We start from the raw sequence: 21,661 nt of genomic DNA, 5'->3' as shown, positions 1-21,661 counted from the left end.
AGGAAGCTATAATGACACAAACTTTGTTCTCTTATCCAACCAACAACAAAGATTTTGTTGAAAATTCTGTACCTGAAAAATACAGATTGCGGTTTGTGCTGGCCTGTTTGATCTCAGTCAAGGTGCCAGCAAGAGGGCATTAAAAATGGCATCACTGGATTTTAAAAGGCCACTTAATGCAGGATTCCAACCCTGATCTGTAAGCAGTGACACTCTCTACCCATCTTGGCTTGACAAGTGCCTGTGCTGAAAGTCAGCCAAGGTCAGGATTGAAATTGGCTATGATGCCCTCTATGACTCAATAGCCCTGCTGGCAGTCATAATATTGGTTCAGACGTCAAGCTTGGCTGAGGTGCCACATGATTGCTAATGCCAAGGGAGTGGATATACAGCAGCAGTGAAGGGGGATCAGATGAGCGAGATAGGGTTTGGGGGGAGATACTTGAGCCTTTTGCATGGCCGGGCAAGGGGCTAATGATCGTAAATGTGGAGCCCAGGTAAGCAGAGGGATCCAAACAAGTCACCTCATTGTTATGGGCATTCAGGCTGAATGACATGAAATTACTAAGTTATGTGTCATTTTTACTGGAGATCTGAGATTTGGCAGGAGTGCCTGCCACCAATAATGAAGGAACCTCGTACTTGTTTAGTGTCCAATCATTCTGGCAGTGTTATCTGGTTATTGAGGTTGGGAGGGACTCAAGCATACTTAAAAACTTTTTTTTTACTCGTAAAGATGAGTAAAGGAGTATTTTGTTCCTGATTGGTGGGATAGGAGTTTATATCAGCCATTCCCCTCTGCCCTAGTCACAGAGTGTGCCCCATTGCAGAAGCTGTGGGGAATGCAATGTGCTGGTCAGGCACTTTGCCTCCTGGGAGGTACTGGCAGATCAGCAGGGGAGCCATTTCCAGGCTCTTTTGAGGCGTCAGTGGAGAAATGAGAGGCCTAGGAGCAGGTTTGTTTCCTGCCTTTTTGCCTGTGTCTGCTGCTTAGTTCCAGCTGGTCAGGTAAGAAAGATGAGGGAGGGGTAAATCAGCATGTCAACGTGGGGTGCATTCCTTTTAATGACTGGGTCATGAACAGGAAACTGTTGCTTGAGAGAGTCTGGTTATGAAGAGCTGGGGTTTGTACTGAGTGGGTTACAGGAGGCGACTGCTGCTCAGCAGATGGTTAAAGTGGAAGGAATTGAGAGGGAGAATTATTTTGAGTTAGCGGAGAGAAGTGTTACTACTAGGTGTCCCAGTCAGATGTTTAGGAAAAGATTGATTTGTTTTTGGGGATGTTGTGAAAGAGTTGTTGCTGCTCAGAACAGGTTGTTTCTATTAGATTGATCATGAGGTGGCTTTAAGTTAAGGAAATTCCTCTTGCTCATGATATGGTCCTTCCTTTGGAGGGAATAGATGAGGATGAATGGTACAGCTGAACTCATGGGACAGACACCTTGTTACTGAACATCTGTTGAGTTAGAGGCATTAACTTTAGAACGAAGGTTTGGAAATGGGGTAATGGGCCAAGTGTTCTTCGATTATTTTTATTCAGTCATGGGATGTGGACATACCTGTCAAAGCCAGCATTTATTGCCTATCCCTGATTGCTCTTTTAGGTATTAGTGAGCTGCTGCCTTCACTGCGAGTTGGTGGTTTACAGGGCCATCTCAGAGGGCAGTCAGCCACATTGCTGTGGGTTTTCAGTTTGTTTGAATTACTTGGTGTTCAATAAATAAAAACAAATGAATTTCCTGCACTCTTCCCTCCATCAGCTGATTAGCTAACACCTTTTTGATTAATATGTGAAATTTCTAATTTTTAGACTGTGCTAATGGCACTTCCCAGCGGACTCTTCATTATCAAGCGGCTGCCCTGTGACTTCAGCTGAGCTGAGGGTGTGTAGCGCAGGTTCACCTTCCACTCCTATACATCTTTTAGATTTGGGGTTCGGTATGGGAGCAGGGATTGCTTTTTAGGAGGGTTGGTTATATAGAAATAGATTTAGTTTTATGGAGATGGGAAATCATGCCATGCAAAATTATAGGAGGTGTTGTTTGTGGGATTGTGCCTTGTGAGAAAGATGAATGTCAGGGCGGGGGGTGGGGGGGTCCCTCTGTATAGTAAGTAGATGTATTAACGAGGAGTGGATGTAATGGGGAAGGAGAAGGCATACCTGTCAGTTATATAGTGGGTCTGCTATGAGGAAAAGTTATGGATAGGAAGTTGTCAATGGAGGCCTTGGTATATGGCTTGCACTTGAGGTATAGCATTGTTTTCTAGAGTCACTCTGGCAATATAGTGAAAGGTTTGTCATGAGTGGGTCAATTGCAGGGATGGGTTGGCTTTGGACAAAGCATTGCTAGGTTATGAATGAGTGTGGAGTAGCAGTGGGCTGGTGTGATTGGGTGTGGGCTGACTCTGGTTGGATCTGAATATGGGATTGTACTGGCCCCATCTAACGGGCAATGTGAGTGAACCTATCACTGGAGGGCAACATGGGGGTTCTGTTAAGTCTGGAGCTGAGAGACAAGATGGTCTCTAAAGAGTGGGATTTTTTTTGGGTGTGGGACTGAGAGAAGGGGTGTATCTAATGGCACAAAATGGCTGTTATTGGATTGATGTGTTTTGCTCTTGAATAAATAATAAATCGTTGTTTTTCTCCTATTTCCAGCTGATTCAGTTCCTGATTTCACTTGTGCAATCTAATAGTGTCATTGGAGTGAAGAGGAAAATGTGAGTATGTTGAGTTAATTATTATCAGTGCTCTGTGACGGGAATGCAATTACTACTTTATTTCCATGTGTGTGACCAACTATGGTCACTGCAATTAAGCTGTTAAAACTTCCATCTCTTACTTGGATTGTGGATGTTTTGACCATGTTTCCAGTCACTGCCTGCCATTCCAAAAATGACCCATTTATTCCTACTCTGTGTTTCCTGTCTGCCAACTAGTTCTCAGTCCATGCCAATATATTACACCCGATACCATGCGCTTTAATTTTGCACACTAACCTCTTTTATGTGGGACTGTATCAAAAGTTTTCTGTAAAATCCAAATACATCACATCCACTGGTTCTCCCTGATCTATTTTGCTAGTTACATCCTCAAAAAAAGCTCCAGTGGGTTTGTCATATGTAAGACATCCTTGCTTCTGTACTCAAATCCTCTCGCAACAAAGGCCAACATACCATTTGCCTTCTTAACTGCCATAAATCAGAAATCCATGTTGACTTTGTCTAATCCCATTGATGTTTTCCAAGTGTCCTGTTATCACATCCTTTATAATAGACTCCAACATTTCTCCTACCACTGACGTTGGGCTAACTGGTCTGTAATTTTTCCTGTTTTCTCCCTCCTTTTTTAAATAGTGGGTTACATTTTCCACCCTCCAATCTGCCAGGACTGTTACAGAATGTACAAAATTTTGGAAAGTGATAACTAACACATCCACTATTTCCATGGCTACCTCCTTTCGTACCCTGGGATGTAGATTATCAGGCCCTAGAGATTTATCAATTTTCAGTCCAATTAATTTCTCTAGCACTGTGTTTTCAGTAATCATTTCCTTCAATTCTTCCTCTTCACTAGACCTTTGGTTTCCGAGTATTTCTGGGAAATTATTTGTCTTCTTCCATGAAGATAGAACTAAAGTAGTTGCTTAATTGTTCTGCCATTTTCTTGTTCTCTATTGGATATGCTCCTGTTTCAATGTGGTTGACTCTTAAATGCCCTCTGAACAAGGGCAATTTGGGATGGGCATCAAGTCTATTCTCCTATTCCTGATCTCACTGGCATGTGGCACTGGGAGTAACCCTGAGATTGCTACCTTTGAGGTCTTGCTTCTTAATTTATTTCTAGCCCCCTATATTCTGCTTGCAGGACTTCATCCCTCTTTTTACCTATGTCATTGGCACCGATATGGACCACAATCTCCGTCTGTTCACCCTCCCCCTTCAGAATGTCCTGCAGCCACTCGGTGGCTGGGGGTGGGTGCAGCGTACCATCCTGCTGTCACGTCTGCAGCCACAGAAACATCTATCTGTTCCCCTTACGATAGAGTCCGCTATCACTATTGCTCTCCCACTTGTCGGGCCTGGCGTGTGTGAGAAGGAGGTGGGCACATGCGTGGGGGAGGGGGCCTGGGCAAGCGTGTGTGAGAGGGGGATGGGGCATGGACATGTGCGTGTTGGGGGATGGGGTGCATGCCTCTGAGAGGGAGAGGGGTCTTGGGTGTGTGCACATGTGAGGGGGAGGGGATGTGTGCACGTGTGAGGGGTAGGCGGTGCGTGCATTTGTGAGGGGAGGGTGTGGGCACATGGGAGGGAGGAGGATGTGGGATCTTCCATGTGTGAGGACGAGGAGGTGTGGGCAGGCGCGTGCTGGGGGTGGGTGTGGGCAGGTGTGAGTCTGAGGGGGAGGTGAGCATGGGCCTGAGGTGGGTGGGGGGTGCATTCGCGTGTGCAGACGCAATGCAGTCGATGTAATTTGTCTGGATTGTCAAAGGACCTTCGATAAGGTGACCCATAATAGAATAATGAGTAATGTTAGAGAATGTGGAGCTAGGAGACATGGCAGAATGGAGTGCTAGCTGGCTGCAAGACAGAAAGCAGACAGTGGAAATAAAGGGTAGAATTCACAGTGGCGGAGGGTGAGTCATGGTGTTGCACAAGAATCAGTGCTGGGATAACTGCTGTTCACAATTTACATTAACAATTTTACTTTGGAATCAAAAACACCATTTCTGAATTTGCAGAGGACACCAAATTGGGCAGGGGAGTGGTAAATAAACATTTACAGAATAGGAAAGAAGTTGACAAATGAAGTTCAACAGAGATTAATGTGAGGTGATACATTTGTTAGGAAGAATAGGTAGGTCACTTATTACTTGGAAGGTACAGGCCTGGAGGAACAAAGGTAACTCGGAGTTACTAATCATTAACAGTTGCTCCACATGTTAGGAAAGTCTTTTTTTAAAAGCAAATTAAACACTAGGCTTTAAATTCTAGAGGGATAGAATTGAAAAGCAGGGAAGCTATGCTAAACCTATATCAAATCTTGATTTGGCCTCACTTATGGGCGACCAGAACTGCACGCAGTGCTCTTATAGTAAAATGGATTTTGAGGCACTGGAGAGGGTATGGAGAAGATTTACAAAGATAATATATCAGAAATACATGGGTATACATAACGGGGAAAGATCAACAGGCTGGATCCCTTTTCCCTTCAAAAAAGAAGATTGAGGGGTGACCTAATTTGAGATATTTAAAATCCTAAAAAAGTTTTGATAGAGTGGTACAGAGAGAATGTTTCCTCTTGTGGGGAAGAGCCTAACTAGAGGCCATCAATGCAAGATGGTCACCAAGAAATCCAGTTGGGAATTCAGAAGAAACCTCTACCCAAAGAGTGGTCAGAATGTGGAACTTGCCGCCATAGAGAGGAGTTGAAGTGAATAGTATAGGTGCATTTAAAGGGAAACTAGACAAGAGGATGAGGGAGGATGGAATAGAGGGCTACGATGGTAGATTTAGATGAGTGAAGAGAGGAGGAGGTTCGAGTGGAGCATAAATACCGGCATGGACTGGTTGGGCCGAATGGCGTGCTCTGTGCTTTGCACCTAGCCCTAAGCATTTTTCCTTGAGAATTTATCCAATTCTCTCTCATTATTGAATCTGCTTCCACCATCCTTTAGGCAATGAGTTCCCGATCACAATTTGCTGCATTAAAAATATAGCCTCCATCTCCCCAATCCAGTTACCAAGCCGTCAGCCACTGATTCTACGTATTCTGTTAAAACCCTTCATAATTTTTATCACCTGTATTAAATCTTCCTTTAATTTTCTCTGTTTAAAGGAAAACTGTCCCAGCTTTCCTGGTACTGGGATCAGTGTCCTGGGTATAATGGCTTATCCCTGTAGCCTGAACCCCAGTGATTTATGAGCCTTTTGCTCAGTCTGACTTTTTGGTTTCTGTGAATTCCCATTAAATCATCATTTGCAGTTTAGAGGATTGCATCATTCTACTGCTGGGCCATGTGACTGCGGGTCAGTGAGCATGGTTCCCCACACAGTAAGATCCTGGCTATTGTGGGTGGAAGAGAAAAGCCCAGTTGCTCCCAGGTGTGAGAGAGTTAAAGCAGCTGGTCCTCCTGCACACCTCAATATGGCTGTCAGGTGCCAAATTGGAGCTTTCAAGGCAACCAAGATGGATAGATTTTTGCTGGGCAAGAGTATTTAAGGGATACAGAGCAAAGTTAGGTAAATAAGGTTGAGATATATTGGCCATGGTCTAATTGAAACAGATGTGAGGCACTAAAGGGCCTGCTCCTGTTACTGGGAAAACATAAAAATTCTACAACCCTCAACCTGTAATCTTCTTCCATTTTAATTTGTATACCACCTTACTGCATCTCCATGCAGTAAGGTGAGAAAATTAGTTATTTTTGCAGCTCAGTAAACACAACATCTATTCTGTGCCAGTGACATCCCACAGGACTGGCAGTTTTGTTTTTATGGTCGTTTGAGTGAGAAATGGTCAACTGTCCTTAACTAGAGCAATGGGATCTTTTCATATCCAACTGAACTTGAAGAGTAGACATATCTTGGTTAGCTCACTTGAGGGCAAAGAACAAAACTCACTTCTGCTCGTGTACACGCAGTGCCTTTGAGTCTCGAGTGTTCACTTTTTTTTTGTTCTCTTCCAGTCCCCTCATGTTAAATGACAGCAGTTCAGCGCATTCCATGCCAAAGTACAATCGTCCATACTCTTTGGAACCCCTGCAAGAATCGTCAGCATTGACGGTAGGTGCCATAATGCATAATGTTTAACTAATGAATAAATTGTATGCATTGTTGCCTGTAGATAGTTGGTCAAAATCTACATGAGCTGATGTTGACAGGAGTCTTCAGAAACTATCATCTAAAACCTGTAACTAGTAACCACCATCACTGGGCACTATTTACATTGCAAGTTCATCCTATAAGTACCTGAAATTGCCTACACGTTCAATGTTGATTGTTAAGTGTAGCCAAAAATCTGGGCTCGCATCAGAATAGTGCAGTTACAGTGATGGGTTTATGGATAGGAAAACCATAAGACATAGGAGCAGAAATAAGGCCATTCGGCCCATTAAGTCTGCTCCGCCATTCAATCCTGGGTGATAAGTTTCTCAACCCCATTCTCCCGCCTTCTCCCCGTAACCTTTGATCCCCTTACCAATCAAGAACCTTTCTATCTCGGTCTTAAATACACTCAATGACCTGGCCTCCACAGCCTTCTGTGGCAATGAATTCCATAGATTCACCACTCTTTGGCTAAAGAAGTTTCTCCTCATCTCTGTTCTAAAAGGTCTTCCCTTTAGTCTGAGGCTGTGCCCTCACGTCCTAGTCTCTCCTACTAATGGAAACATCTTCCCCCACGTCCACTCTATCCAAGCCTTTCAGTATTCTGTAAGTTTCAATCAGATCCCCCCTCATCTTTCTAAACTCCATCGAGCATAGACCCAGATCCTCAAACGTTCCTCATATGTTAAGCCTTTCATTCCTGGGATCATTCTCGTGAACCTCCTCTGGACCCTTTCCAGGGCCAGCACATTCTTCCCGAGATACGGGGCCCAAAATTGCTTACAATATTCTAAATGTGGTCTGACCAGAGCCTTATAAAGCCTCAGCAGCACAGCCCTGCTTTTATATTCTAGTCCTCTCGAAATAAATGCCAACATTGCATTTGCCTTCCTAACTACCAACTCAACCTGCAAGTTAACCTTAAGAGAATCCTGGACTAGGACTCCCAAGTCCCTTTGCACTCCAGATTTCTGAATTCTCTCCTCATTTAGAAAATAGCGCATGCCTCTATTCTTCCTACCAAAGTGCATGACCTCACACTTCCCCACGTTGTATTCCATCTGCCACTTCTTTGCCCATTCTCCTAACCTGTACAAATCCTTCTGCAGCCTCCCTGCCTCCTCAATACTACCTGTCCCTCCACCTATCTTTGTATCATCTGCAAATTTAGCCAGAATGCCCTCAGTTCCTTCATCTAGATCATTAATGTATAAAGTGAAAAGTTGTGGTCCCAACACTAACCCCTGCGGAACTCCACTAGTCACCGGCCGCCATCCTGAGAAGGACCCCCTTATCCCCACTCTCTGCCTCCTGCCAGACAGCCAATCTTCTATCCATGCTAATACCTTGCCTCTAACACCATGGGCTCTTATCTTACTGAACAGCCTCCTGTGCGGTACTTTGTTGAAGGCCTTCTGGAAGTCTAAGTAGATAATATCCATTGGCTCTCCTTTGTCTAACCTCGTTACCTCTTCAAAGAATTCTAACAGGTTTGTCAGGCATCACCTCCCCTTGATGAAACCATGCTGACTTTGCCCGATTTTACCGTACACTTCCAAGTATTCTGAAATCTCATCGTTAATAATGGACTCTTAAAATCTTACCAACGACTGAGAACAGGCTAATCGGCCTGTAATTTCACGTCTTTTGCCTCACTTCCTTCTTAAACAGGGAGGTTACATTAACGATTTTCCAGTCCTCTGGGACCCTCCCTGACTCCAGTGATTCCTGAAAGATTACCACTAACGCCTCCACTATCTCTTCAGCTCTCTCCTTCAGAACTCTGGGGTATAGTCCATCTGGTCCAGGTGATTTATCCACCTTCAGACCTTTCAGTTTTCCTAGCACCTTCTCCTTGGTAATGGCCACCATACTCACCTCTGCCCCCCAACTCTCTTGTACTTTGGGGATGTCACTCGTGTCTTCCACTGTGAAGACTGACGCAAAGTACCTATTCAGTTCCTCTGCCATTTCTTTGTTCCCCACTACTACTTCTGCAGCAGAAGGGTGGGGGTGAAGGATGGGCCAAAGAAGGTCAGCTGAAGGAAAGGCTTTAGATCAAAGTTGCAGGCTGTGTAGTGCATATGCAATTATGTTTACTGTTTGACCAGACCTTGGCAATCTCTTATATTTTGATGGGGAATGCTTAGCCAGGAAATTTCCTTTACCCTGTGTGGAAAGGATTGGCCAGTTTTCTATTGCCCCCTAACGAAAATGTTCCCATCACAGTTTCACTTTTATTACTTCTATCACTGATGTCCATATAGCCAGTCATAACCATTCTTCACTTTCCTCTCGTGGTTGATTCTTGCTGGGGTGCAGTGTCCCTCATACTAATAGCACCCTGCCACCCCACTGAGGTGGGGGTGGATGGGGAGAAAGAAAGGAGCCAGCTACTGTTGATACCCAGGGGACAGAACCTGGCGGACTTCTTAAAAAATTTTTATAACTGTTTTTACTCGATGGTTATTGAACTGAAGACTTGACCTCCAGGGGCTTCATCTTGAGATGTTAAGGGAATGTCTTTACTGGCAGTGTGCCACCTGGAAGACTTCACTGTTTATCCCAATGCTAAGCCCTGCTGATTCCAAACCAGATAAATATGGACCTTTTAGTGCAGTCAGTGGCATACTTTGCTGAGAACTTTGGCATACTTTGCTGAGAACTTTGCCACTGACAGAAAAATCAGGGCCAAAATAAAGTGAAGAGAGAATTCAAAAGTAAGGAAGTAATGATTCATTTTTGCAAGGTCTTGGCCAGATCCCTTCTGCAATCCTGCGTTGAATTTTGAGCACCACACCTCAAAGAGGATATATTTGTCTTGGAGGCATGGATTGCAGATTTACCAGAATGATATAGGAGCTAACCGGATTAAATTATGAAGGTTAAATTGCATAGGCTTGGTTTTATTCCTTGACTTTAAAAGGTTGAGGGTTGATCTGAAGAAAGTGATTAAAATGTTAAAAGGATTCATTGCAGAGAAGCGGTTTCCTCCGTGGGGAGCTCAGAATAAGGGGACAGAATTTAAAATTAGTGCGAGATTGTTTAGGAGTGAAAACAGAGAGCACTTTTCCACGTAGAGTATTGGAAATCTGGAACTCGCTCCTCCTAAAAAAGAGAATGTTGATGCTGAGTCAATTGAAATTTTCACAACTGGCAAATGCAATATTGACATTTATTGCAAGAGGGATGGAATATAAAAATAGGGAAGTTTTGCTGCAGATGTATGGGACCAGGTGAGACCACATCTAGAATACTGTGTACAGTTTTGACCTCCTTATTTGACCTCCTTATTTGAAAAAACATCTAATTGCATTAGAAACAATTCAGAAAAGCTTCATTCAGCTTATTCCTGCGATGAAGGGCTTAGTTTATGAAGAAAGGTCGAACAGGTTACCCATTGGGGTTTAAAAGAATGAGAAGTGATCTAATTGAAACATATAAGACCCTGAGTGGACTCGACGGGGTAGATACCAGCAGGATGTTTCCATTTGTGCGGGGGATTGGAACTCGGGGACACAGTTTAAAAATAAGAGATCTACCCTTTTAAGACTGAAGATGTTTTTTTTTACCTCTGAGGGTCGTTGGTCTGTGGAATTCACTCCCCCAGAATGCAGTGGAGGCCGGGTCATTGAATATATTCAAGGCTGAGTTAGACAGATTTTTTGATAAAGGGAAGTCTGGGTTTATGGAGGGCAGACAGAAAAGTGGAGTTGGGACCACAATCACGTCAGCCATGATCATTTCGAATGATGTAGCAGGCTTGAAAGGACAAATGGCCTCCTCCTCCTAAGTTCAATGTTTCTATGACTAAGATGAATAGATTTTTGTTTACTAAAGGTTTACTGAATATGGAGTAACAATGGAGTTAATTACATTATGTAAGAGAATGGTGGACCAGTGTTAAGGGACCGAATGGCTTGCCAACTTGTCTAACCCTAGACGTTGTGCCAATGTAATCAACTGTAGAGGTGGTGCCCAATTGTAACGCATCCAGTGTCCACATTCACTTCATTTTAAGCTATGGCTGATTTCTCTCTCTTATTTGCTTTGCTTTCATAACCCAAGCACATTGATGCCAAAGCTGGCTGGAATATAAAGACAGTTCATAAGAGTTTCTATAGCTATTTTAAAAAAGAAGAGTTAACAAAGTAAATGTTGGTCCTATAGAAAACGAGTCTGGGGAATTAATATTGGAAAATAAGGAGATGGCCGATGAATCGAACAGGTATTTTGCATCGGTCTTCATTATAGAAGATATAAGTAACAGCCCAGAAATAGCTGTAAATCAGCAATTGGAAGGGAGAGAGGAACTTGAGAAAATTACAGTCATCAGGAAAGTGGTACTTGTCAAGTCGCAGGTCTAACAATCTGCCAAGTCCCCAGGTTCTGATGGATTTAATCCTAGGGTCTTAAAGAAGTGGCTAGTGAGATAGTTGATGCATTAATTTTAATTTTCCAAAATTCACTAGGTTCGGGGAAGATTCCATTAGATTGGAAAATAATGAATGTAACTTCAAAAAGGGAGGGAGACAGAAAGCAGGAAACTATCGGCCAGTTTGCTTAATATCTACCATAGGAAAAATGTTGGAAGCTATTATTAATGAAGTTATAAAAGGGAACTTAGACAACTTTAAGGCGATCAGGCAGATTCAACATGGTTTTGTGAAAGGGAAATCATGTTTAAACAATTAATTGGAGTTCTTTGAAGAAGTGTCATGTGCTGCGGATAATGGTGAACTGGTGGATGTACTGTACTTAGGTTTCCAGAAGGCATTTGATAAGGTGCCACATCAAAGATTATTGCAGAAAATAAAAGCTCATGGTGTAGGGGTTAATATATTGGCATGGTTAGAAGAGTGGCTGGCTAACAGGAAGCAGAGAGTAGGCATAAATGGGTAATTTTCTGGTTGGCAGGATATGATAAGTGTGCCACAGGGGTCAGTGATAGGGCCTTAACTCTTTGCAGTTGAAATGACTTGGATGAAGAGACCAATGGTATGGTTGCTTAATTTGCTGATGAGACAAAGATAGGTAGGAAAGTAAGTTGCGAAAAGGACATAAGGAGGCTATAAAAGGATATAGATAGATTGAATAGGCAAAGGTCTGGCAAATGCAGCATTATGTGGGAAATGTTAAATTGTCCATTTTGGCAGGAAGTGTAAAAAAGCGCATTATGTAAATGGTGAGAGATTGCTGGGCTCTGATATGCAGAGGGTTCTGGGTGTCCTAGTGCATAGTGACAATTAGTGATGGTTAATAAATGCTGGTTTAGCCAGCAATGCCCACATCCCATGAACAAATAAAAAAAGAATTGCAAAAGATTAGTATGCAGGTGCAGCAAATAATTAGGACCGCTAATAGAATGTTATCGTTCATTGCGAGGGGAATTGAATACAAAAGTCGGGAGGTTATGCTTCAGTTATACAGGGCAATGGTGAAACCGCATCTGGACAGCATTGGCCTCCTTTTATTTAAGGAAGGATGTAAATGTATTGGAAGCAGTTCAGCAATGGTTTACTAGATTAATACCAGGGATGGGCAGATTGTCTTGGGAGGAGAGGTGGACAACTAAGGCTTGTATCCAATGGAGTTGAGAAGAGTAAGAGGCAGCTTGATTGAAACCTTTAAGATACTGAAGGGTCTTGACAGGCTAGATGTGGAGAGGATGTTTCCTCTGGTGGGAGAATCTAGAACTAGGGGCTTATTTGTTCAAAAATAAGGGGTTGCCCATTTAATAGAGATGAGGAAAAAAATATTGAGGGTTGAGAGGTTTTGGAATTTTCTTCCTTAAAATGTGGTCGAGGCACAGAGCCTTTGAATATCTTTAAGGCAGAACAAGATAGAGTCTTGATTAATAAGGGAGTGAAAGGTGTCAGTAGTAAGCATTAATGTGAAATTTATGTTAAAATAAGATCAGCCAGGATCCTACTGAATGGCGGAGCAGACTCGAGGGGCTGCCGCCTCCTCATTCGTTGTTAAATCTTACCCAGTGCCAGTATGCTCAACACCATATTGGGCAGTACATTTACCAAATGAGCCCCTAAAAAACTGAGTTTCTTGTAAGCAGCAGTTCCTTTGAGCTCATACAGAATGCACAGCCTGATTCATTTCGCAGGTGGTAGAAAGAAGGGAGAAAGCTAAGGGGCAAATTATCTAGCTTTTTACCACCTGAGTGCTACACACTTCATCTTTGTCCCTGCTTCTCTTTCCAGCAGACATCCACAAATTTTCCAGGTAACAACTGCTATTCGTCTGACAACTCTACGTCCTCTGGCCCAATTATTTCAGACATCACAGACCTGGCACAGTGCAACCCCTCACTCTCCCCATCTCTCAACGTGGAAAGGTGAGTGTTTGTCAACAGCACCTAGTACCTGTGTGTTTTTCTTCACCACCTTTGTTCATCAGGCATTCGTCCAATCAGCACACAGCACAAGACCCAGCAAGATGGTTTAATTTTATTGTGATGCAACTCTACTTCAGAAAGAATGCACTTCATTGAGGTGATACCTTATCACACCCTCCCTGTTCTTCACAACCAGTGCATTACTGTTGAAAGAGCCACTTGTAGGTGGCAGGCCAGATAATTTGTGCACACAACAAAGTCCTACAAATTACAGCTGAGATAATTGACCAGTTAGTGACTTTGTTCAGTGGTACTGGTTGAGATTGATATTCTCCTGTGCTGTATCAATTGAGCATCGTGTCTGTGCTGGCACATTGAACTGTCAAATTTTCCCCTCCAAGTATTTGTCCAATTCTCCTTTGAAATTTAGGAGAGAAGCTGCTTCCACTGCCCTTTTAGGTGATGAATTTTTGATCACCATAAAAGAGGGAAAAAATTCCCACCTTGCTTCTGGTCCTTCTGTCAGTAACAAAACAAGATCCCCTGGTTACTGACCCTAATGACTTACATTTCTCCCCATGTATTTTTTTTAATACACTTTGCGATTTTTAATGCCCCCTTAAAACTATGAAGGAAAACAGTCCTCTTTCTCTTGTGTATCTGTGACTGTAGCCTTTCATCCACGTTACGATCCTAGTAAATCCCCCTGCATCCTCTCTCGGGATTGACATGCTGCCTGAATTCTGGTGCCCAAGATTAAACATATGTGGGTAAGGGACAGCAAGACAGCCAAGTCAACAGTTGGATATTGTCCAATATTGTGTTTTTAAAAAAAGCCTCTGTGTCTGTCTTTCTCTTGTCTGTCTCTGTCTCCTCCCCCCCCCTCTCTTTTCTTTTTCTCTCCTCTCTTTTTCTCTACTCTCTTTTTTCTCTCTCTTTCCCCACCCCCCCACCTTTCCCCCTCTCTCCATTCTTTCTTATCTTTTCCAGGACTAGCCCTATGATCCATATTAAAGAAGAGCCTCCAAGTCCTACAACTAACCCAGAGATCGAGGAGGTCAGTTCTGTTGTCACTGGCCCTGAGGAACCCCTCTCGCCCTCGACCTTCATCGATTCTATTCTGGAGGATAATGAGACGAGCACTGCACAACCTCCGCCGGAGGACCGATGCCTCAGCGTGGCCTGCCTTGACAAGTAAGCACAGAATGTTGGGAAGAAATCCTCGCTGTCAGATCTCAACAGTTTATCAACTATGGAATAGCTGAGGCCTAACTAATATTTTATAAAGTATTAGCTTAACTTCTTTGTCTTCTTATTCTATCTATCTTTGTAAAGCCAAGGGTCTCTTATGCTCTTTTAAAAACCTTCTGAATTTGGCCTGCCCCCTTCAAAGGGAAATGTGGATAAAGGACAGCAAGGCAGCCCTTGAGAAGGCAGTGGTGAGCTGCAGCCTTGAACTGCTGCAGCCCATGTCATGTGGAAAGACCCACAGTGCTCTTAAGGAGGGAGCTGCAGGATTTTGACCCAGCGACAGTGAACATACAGTGATACAGTTCCAAGTCAGGATGATGTGTGGCTTAGAAGCGAACTTGAAGGTGTTTGTGTTCCCATGTTATCTGCTGCCCTTGTCCTACGTTAGTAGGTGTTGCTGATTTAGAAGGAGTTTCTACAGTGCATCTTTTGGATGGTACACACTGGTGCCACTGTGCGTTGGTGGCAGACGGGTGCCAGTCAAGTGGGCCATTTTGTCTTCAAGCTTTGTCAAACTTCTTGACTGTTTTTGGAGCATTACTCATCCAGGCAAGTGGAGAGTATTTCATCTTGCCCCTGACTCGTGCCTTGTAGATGCTGGACAGACTTTGGGAAGTCAGGAGATGAGTTACTCACTGCAGAATTCCCAGCCTTTGACCTGCTCTTATGGCCAAAATATTTATGTGGCTGGTTCAATTAAGTTTCTGGTCACTGGTAACCCCCACGGCTTTGATGGTGGGGGATTCAGCAATGGTGCTGCTGTAAAATAACAAGGGGTGGGGAGAGTGGTTGGTTGGTTAGATTCTCTCTTGATGGCGATAATCATTGCCCGGTACTTGTGTGGTGTGAATGTCCCTTATCAGGCTAAGCCTGAATGTTGTCCAGGTCTTGCTGCATGTGGACATGGGCTGCTTCAGTGTCTTAAAGTGTGATGCGCAAATTTGGAAGCAGTACTCCAGTTGAGGCTGAACCATTGGTTTATAAAGGTTCACCATAATGTCCTTGCTTTTGTACACTTTTATTCCCTTTTATAAAGCCCTGGTTCCCATGTGCCTTTTGGTATTGAACACAGGATCAGTGAACATGCCCACAGCAGAGCCATGCGGGCCATAAGACATAGGAGCAGAAGTGGGCCCATTGGCCCATCAAGTCTGCTCTGCCATTCAATGAGATCATGGCTGACCTGATAATCCTCAACTCCAACTTCCTGCCTTTTCCCCATAATCCTTGATTCCCTTACTGATTAAAAATGTCTTTCTCAACCTTGAATATACTTAACGAACCCGCCTCTACAGCCCTCTGCAGTAAAGAATTTCACAGATTAACTATGCTCTGAGAAAAGAAATTCCTCCTCATCTCTGTCTTAAATGGGCGACCCCTTACTCTGAGATTATGCCCTCTGGTCCTAGACTCCCCACAAGGGGAAACAACCTCTCAGCATCTACCCTGTCAAGCCTCCTGTGAATCTTCTATGTTTCAATAAGGTCGCCTCTTCTAAACTCCAATTTACTCAACCTCTCCTCATAAGGAAATCCCTCCATACCCAGAATCAATTTAGTGAACCTTCTCTGGACTGCCTCCAATGTCAGTATATCTTTCTTTAAATAAGGGGACCAAAATTGTTCACAGTATTCTAGGTGTGGTATACTAGTGCCTTATATAGTTTTGGCAAGACTTCCCTATTTTTATACTCCATTCCCTTTGAAATAAAGACCAACATTCCACATGCCTTACCTGTCACCTGTTGAACTTGTATGCTAGCTTTTTGGGATTCATGCACAAGGACTCCCGAATTCCCTCTGTGCTGCAGCCTTCTGCAGTCTTTCTCCATTTAAATGATATCCAGCTCCTCTTTTCTTCCTGCCAAAGTGCATAACTTCACGTTTTTCCACATTATATTCCATCTGCCACTTTTTTGCCCACTCACTTAACCTGTCTGTATCCCTCTGTAGACCCCTTGTGTCATCTTTACCACTTGCCTTCCTATCTATTTTTGTATAATCTGCAAATTTGGCAAGAGTACATTCACTTTGCCCATCTAAGTCATTAATATATATTGTAAATAATTGTGGCCCCAGCACTGATCCCTGTGGCACTCCACTAGTTACAGGTTGCTATCCTGAAAATGTCCCCTTATCCCAACTTTCTGTCTTCTATTAGTTAGCCAATCCTCTATCCATGTTAATATACTACCCCCAACACCATGGGCTCTTGTCTTGTTAAGTAGCCTTACATGCAGTACCTTAACGAATGCCTTTTGGAAATCCAAATATATTACATGTACTGTTTTCCTTTATCTATCCTACTAGTTACCTCTTCAGAGAATTTTAATAAATTTGTCAGGCATGATTTCCCCTTCACGAAGGCATGCTGACTCTGCTTGTAATTCTGAATGCTCTGCTATTACATCCTTTATAATAGGCTCTTAACATTTTCCCAGTGACAGATGTTAAGCTGACTGGCCTACAGTTGCCTGTTTTTTGTCTCCCTCCCTTCTTGAATAAGGGTGTTATATTGGCAGTTTTCCAATCCTCTGGGACTTTTGTAGAATATAAGGATTTTTGGAAGATTGCTACCAGTGCTGCCACCATCTCTGTAGCTTCTTCCTTCAATATTCTAGGATGCAACCCATCAGATCCAGGGGATTTATTGGCCTTGAGCCCCATTAGTTTCCTAGTACTATTTTCTCAAGTGATAGTTATTGTATTTATTTCCTCCCCGTCTTTTGCCACTTGATTATTTAGTATTGGAATGCTATTAGTGTCTTCTACCGTGAAGACTGAAGCAAAGTATTTATTCAATTCCTCTGCCATTTCCTGGTTCCCCATTATTATTTCCCCAGCCTCATTCTGTAAGGAGCCCATGCTCACTTTGGTCTCTCACTTCCTTTTTATATATTTAAAGAAGCTCTTGCTATCTGCTTTTTTTTTTACTTGCTATTTTACCCACAAAGTTTATTTTCTGCCTCTTTATTATTTTTCTGGTCATCTTTTGCTGGTTTTTAAAACTTTCCCAATTCTCTGGCTTACCATTAATCTTTGCCACGTTGTAGGTCTTTTCTTTTAATTTGATACTATCCTTATCTTCCTTGATTAACCACAGTTGGTTTATCCCCTTCCTTGAAATCTTCTTCCTCACTAAAATATATCTTTGTGAGTCATGAACTATTTTCTTAAACGTCTGCCATCTTTCATCAATCGTTTTTCCTGCTAAAAATAGTCCACTCCAGCCAACTCTGCCCTCATTCCTTTGTAATTACCTTTATTTAAGTTTAGCACATTTGTTTCCAACCCAAGTTTCTCAAACTGAATGCTGAATTCTACCACATTATGGTCACTGTTTGCTAGGATATCTTTTACTCTGAAATAATTTATTAAACCTGCCTCATTACACGTTATCAGATCCAAAATAGCCTGATCCCTGGTTGGATCCACAACATATTGTTCTAGGAAACTGTCCCGAATATACTCTATGAATTCTTGCTCGTGGCTACCTCTGCCAGTTTGATTTTTGGTATGGATACTCCCATTGACTTTGTTTTCCAGTGCATCAAGGAGGGGTAAGAAGTTAATCTGAATTCCTGTTCCTGAAGGCTATCCAGCGATCTCTGCTGAAAATGTGCATGTGTGGACACTAAGGCTAGGTCAGGCTGAACTTGGAAGCACCCAAAAAGCAAGTAATTGATGCTTCAGGCTCATGTCTGAATAACGAGCATAACAAGAGCTGTCAGCAGAGTCGAACTGTACACCAGGTACTATGCCTTCAGGAGAAGCTGCTTCCATCTAACACTGTATCATTTTTAATCCAATTTGCATTTATATAATCAATTTTACATGGGACCTGCCCTAATTGGTGCTCACAATGAATCCCTTAATTTCTTTTGAAGTGCAATTAATGCTTTCTTGTTAGTCATCTTGCACATTTTAAGCCGAATAAACTTGGAGGAGCTATTGATTATGCCTGTTGGTGTACAGGTGGGATTCAAAATTGGCTTAGCTGTAGGAGACAGAGGGTGATGACAGAAGGGTGCTTTAGTGACTTAAAGCCAGTGTCCAGTGGCGTACCACAGGGATCTGTGCTGCGTTCCCTATTATTCATAATTTAAATAAACGACATCGATGACTATGTGGGTGTAGGATTAATAAGTTTGTGGATGACACAAAGATTGGCTGGGTGGTTAACAGTGAGGTTGAATGTCTTGGGCTACAGGAAGATATAGACAGGATGGTCAAATGAGCAGGTAAGATGGAATTTAACCCTGAAAAGTGTGAGGTGATACGCTTTGGAAGGAGTAATTTGACAAGGAAGTATTCAATGAACAGCATGATACTAGGAAATTCTGAAGAACAAAGGGACCTTGGCGTGTCTGCCCATAGATCTCTGAAGGCAGAGGGGCATGTTAGTGGGGTGGTGAAAAAGGTATATGGGACACTTGCCTTTATCAATTGAGGCATAGATTACAAAAGTAGGGAGGTCATGTTGGAGATGTGTAGAACCTTGGTGAGGCCACAGCTGGAGTACTGTGTGCAGTTCTGGTCGCCACATTATAGGAAGGATGTGATTGCACTGGAGGGGGTGCAGAGGAGATTCACCAGGATGTTGCCTGGGATAAAACATTTAAGTTATGAAGAGAGGTTGGATAGACTTGGGTTGTTTTCATTGGAGCAGAGAAGACTGAGGGGCGACCTGATCGAGGTGTACAAGATTGAGAGGCATGGACAGGGTGGATAGGGAGCCCCTGTTCCCCATTAGTTGAAGGGTCAGTCATGAAGGGACATAACTACTAGGTGAGGGGCAGGAGATTTAGGGGGGATGTGAGGAAAAACTTTTTTACCCAGAGGGTGGTGACAGTCCGGAATGCACTGCCTGGGAGGGTGGTGGAGGCGGGTTGCCTCATACCCTTTAAAAAGTACCTGGATGAGCACTTGTCACGTCATAACATTCAAGGCTATGGGCCAAGTGCTGATAAATAGGATTAGGTAGGTAGGTCAGGTGTTTCTCACGTGTCGGTGCAGACTCGATGAGCCAAAGCGCCTCTTCTGCACTGTGAGATTCTGTTGTTGTACCCCACTGAGACTGCTCACATCTCCATTTCTAGCAGCTACAAATCTGAAATGCAGCAGTAAATGTCACAGCACTGCAGCAGTTCAAGAAGGGACTCACAATCACCTTCAAGGGCAATTAGAGATGGACAATAAATACAGATCTAGCGAGCGACGCCCACATCCTGTGAACAAATAGTTTTTTTAAAAATTTAATTGCAGTGATATTACCCTTACTATAATACAACATAATCGGAGAGATAAAAACAAAATACTGCCGATGCTGGAAATCTAGAACAAAAACAAAAATACCTGTAAAAGCTCAGCAGGCCTGACAGTATCTGCAGAGAGGGATACAGTTGACGTTTCGAGTCCGTATGACTCTTCATCAAAACTAAAAAAATATAGAAATGAGATGAAATATAAGCTGGTAGAGGGGGGTGGGACAGGTAGAGCTCGATAGGGGGCCCAGTGATAGGTGGAGGCAAAGAAGAGACTGCCAAAGATGTCATAGACAAAAGGACAAAGGGGTGTTGATGGTGGTGATATTATCTAAAGGATGTGCTAATAGGGAAGTTAAGCAGAATAAGCTAGTGGCAGATGGCCCTAGTGGGGGTAGGGTGGGGGGAAGGGATCAAAATGGGCTAAAAGGTGGAGATGAAACAATAAATCAAAATAAATTTTAAAATAGGTGGGAAAAGAAAAATATATTTGTTTAAAAATTATAAATTATTGGAAAAGGGGGGATCGGAAAGAGGGTGCGGATGGAGGAGAGAGTTCATGATCTCAATCGGAGAGATGTCGCCATAATGGTAATGTCACTGGACTAGTAATCTGGAGACCCAGCTAATCTCTGGGAACAGGGTTTCAAATCCCACCTTGGCAGTTGGTGTAATTTAATTTCAATTAATAAACCTGGAATTGAAAGCTAGGCTTTGTAATGATGACTGTGACAGCTATCATCGGTCGTTGTAAAAACCCACCTGGTTCCCCAATGTCCTTCAGGGAAGGAAATCTGCTGCCCTTACCCGGTCTAGCCTACGTGTGACTCCAGACCCACAGCAATGTGGCAGACTCTTAAATGTCCTCTGAAATGGCCTAGCAAGCCACGTAGTTCAAGGGCAATTGGAGATGGGCAGCAAGTGCCAGTGACACCTGCATCCCATCAAAGATAAAGAGAAACAAACCAAAGATAAGTCTCCCCACTGAATAAAAATAGTCTTTAACCCAAATATAGTGAATGTTTGCTTTAAATTCTGTGGTTACAGAATTATGGAATGATTACAGCATTGAAGGACGCAATTAGGTCCATTATTTCCATGCCAATTCTCTGCGAGAGCAACTCAGCTAGTTCCTTTGCCCTGTCCTTTCACATAGCCCTGCAAATCTTTTCACTTCAAGTAATTATCCAATTCAGTTTTGAGAAGACGCAATTGAATCTGCCTCCCTAACACACTCAGGCAGTCCATTCCAGGCCCTTACAATTCGCTGCATTAAAAACACTTTTCCTCATGTCATCATTGGTTCTTTTGCTATTCACTTTATATTGGTATCATCTGGTTTGCAACCGTCCACTAGTGGGAACAACTTCTCTCTATGTACTCTGCCTAGGCCTCTCCATGATTTTGAACAACTTGATCAAATTTCCTTTCAACCTTCTCTTCTAAGGAGAGCCATACCATCTCCTCCCATCTATCCATATGATTGAAGTCCCTCATCCCTGGAACTTCTCTCGTAAATATTTTCTGCACCTTCTCTAAAATCTTCACATTCTTTCTAAAGCCTGATGCCCAGATTTGGACACAATACTAATCCAGTGTTTTATGTAAGTTCACAATAACTTTCTTGCTTCTATACTGTCCACCTCTATTTATAAAGCCCTGAATTCCATGCGTCTTCATGTATTTTTAACCACTTTCTCAACCTGTCTTGACACGTTCAATGATTTCTCAGTAGAGTTTTTGTGATTCAACACTGCATTTCAAATATTTCCCTCTGGCCCTCTTCCCACACCCAAAGCTATGTGGTCAACCCACTCAAGAAACTTTACAGCACTCAAGCTTGTTCCATTGCCTCTCAAAACAGCCAAGTCAGCATGTGACAGCAGTAAAGTTTGCTGATTTTTCCCTCCTTGGGTCCAGTTTTGTTTTGTCCTTTTGCTTTGCTAAGATTGGGTGATTAACGAGAATGA

General features: G+C 43.0%; 1 protein-coding gene across 9 annotated transcripts in view; it reads left to right on the top strand.

Annotated features, from left to right (window-relative positions):
• Positions 1–21,661, top strand: part of hsf1 (heat shock transcription factor 1) — a 105,148-nt gene that overhangs the window by 54,899 nt on the left and 28,588 nt on the right. For 7 of the 9 annotated variants that reach the window (XM_041184199.1, XM_041184204.1, XM_041184202.1 and 4 more), the window contains 4 exons: positions 2,660–2,721; positions 6,690–6,786; positions 13,044–13,177; positions 14,168–14,371. In XM_041184199.1, coding sequence (XP_041040133.1) covers positions 2,660–2,721; positions 6,690–6,786; positions 13,044–13,177; positions 14,168–14,371 — 497 coding nt within the window. The remainder of the gene's footprint in view (positions 1–2,659; positions 2,722–6,689; positions 6,787–13,043; positions 13,178–14,167; positions 14,372–21,661) is intronic. The other 2 variants (XM_041184203.1, XM_041184197.1) reach the window with 1 other exon arrangement.

The sequence above is a fragment of the Carcharodon carcharias genome, chromosome 3 (genome assembly GCF_017639515.1).
Source record: "Carcharodon carcharias isolate sCarCar2 chromosome 3, sCarCar2.pri, whole genome shotgun sequence".
NCBI classification, from domain to species: Eukaryota; Metazoa; Chordata; class Chondrichthyes; order Lamniformes; family Lamnidae; genus Carcharodon; species Carcharodon carcharias.
The sequence above is the reverse complement of the archived record's forward strand: the minus strand, read 5'-3'. Positions and strand labels throughout refer to the sequence as shown.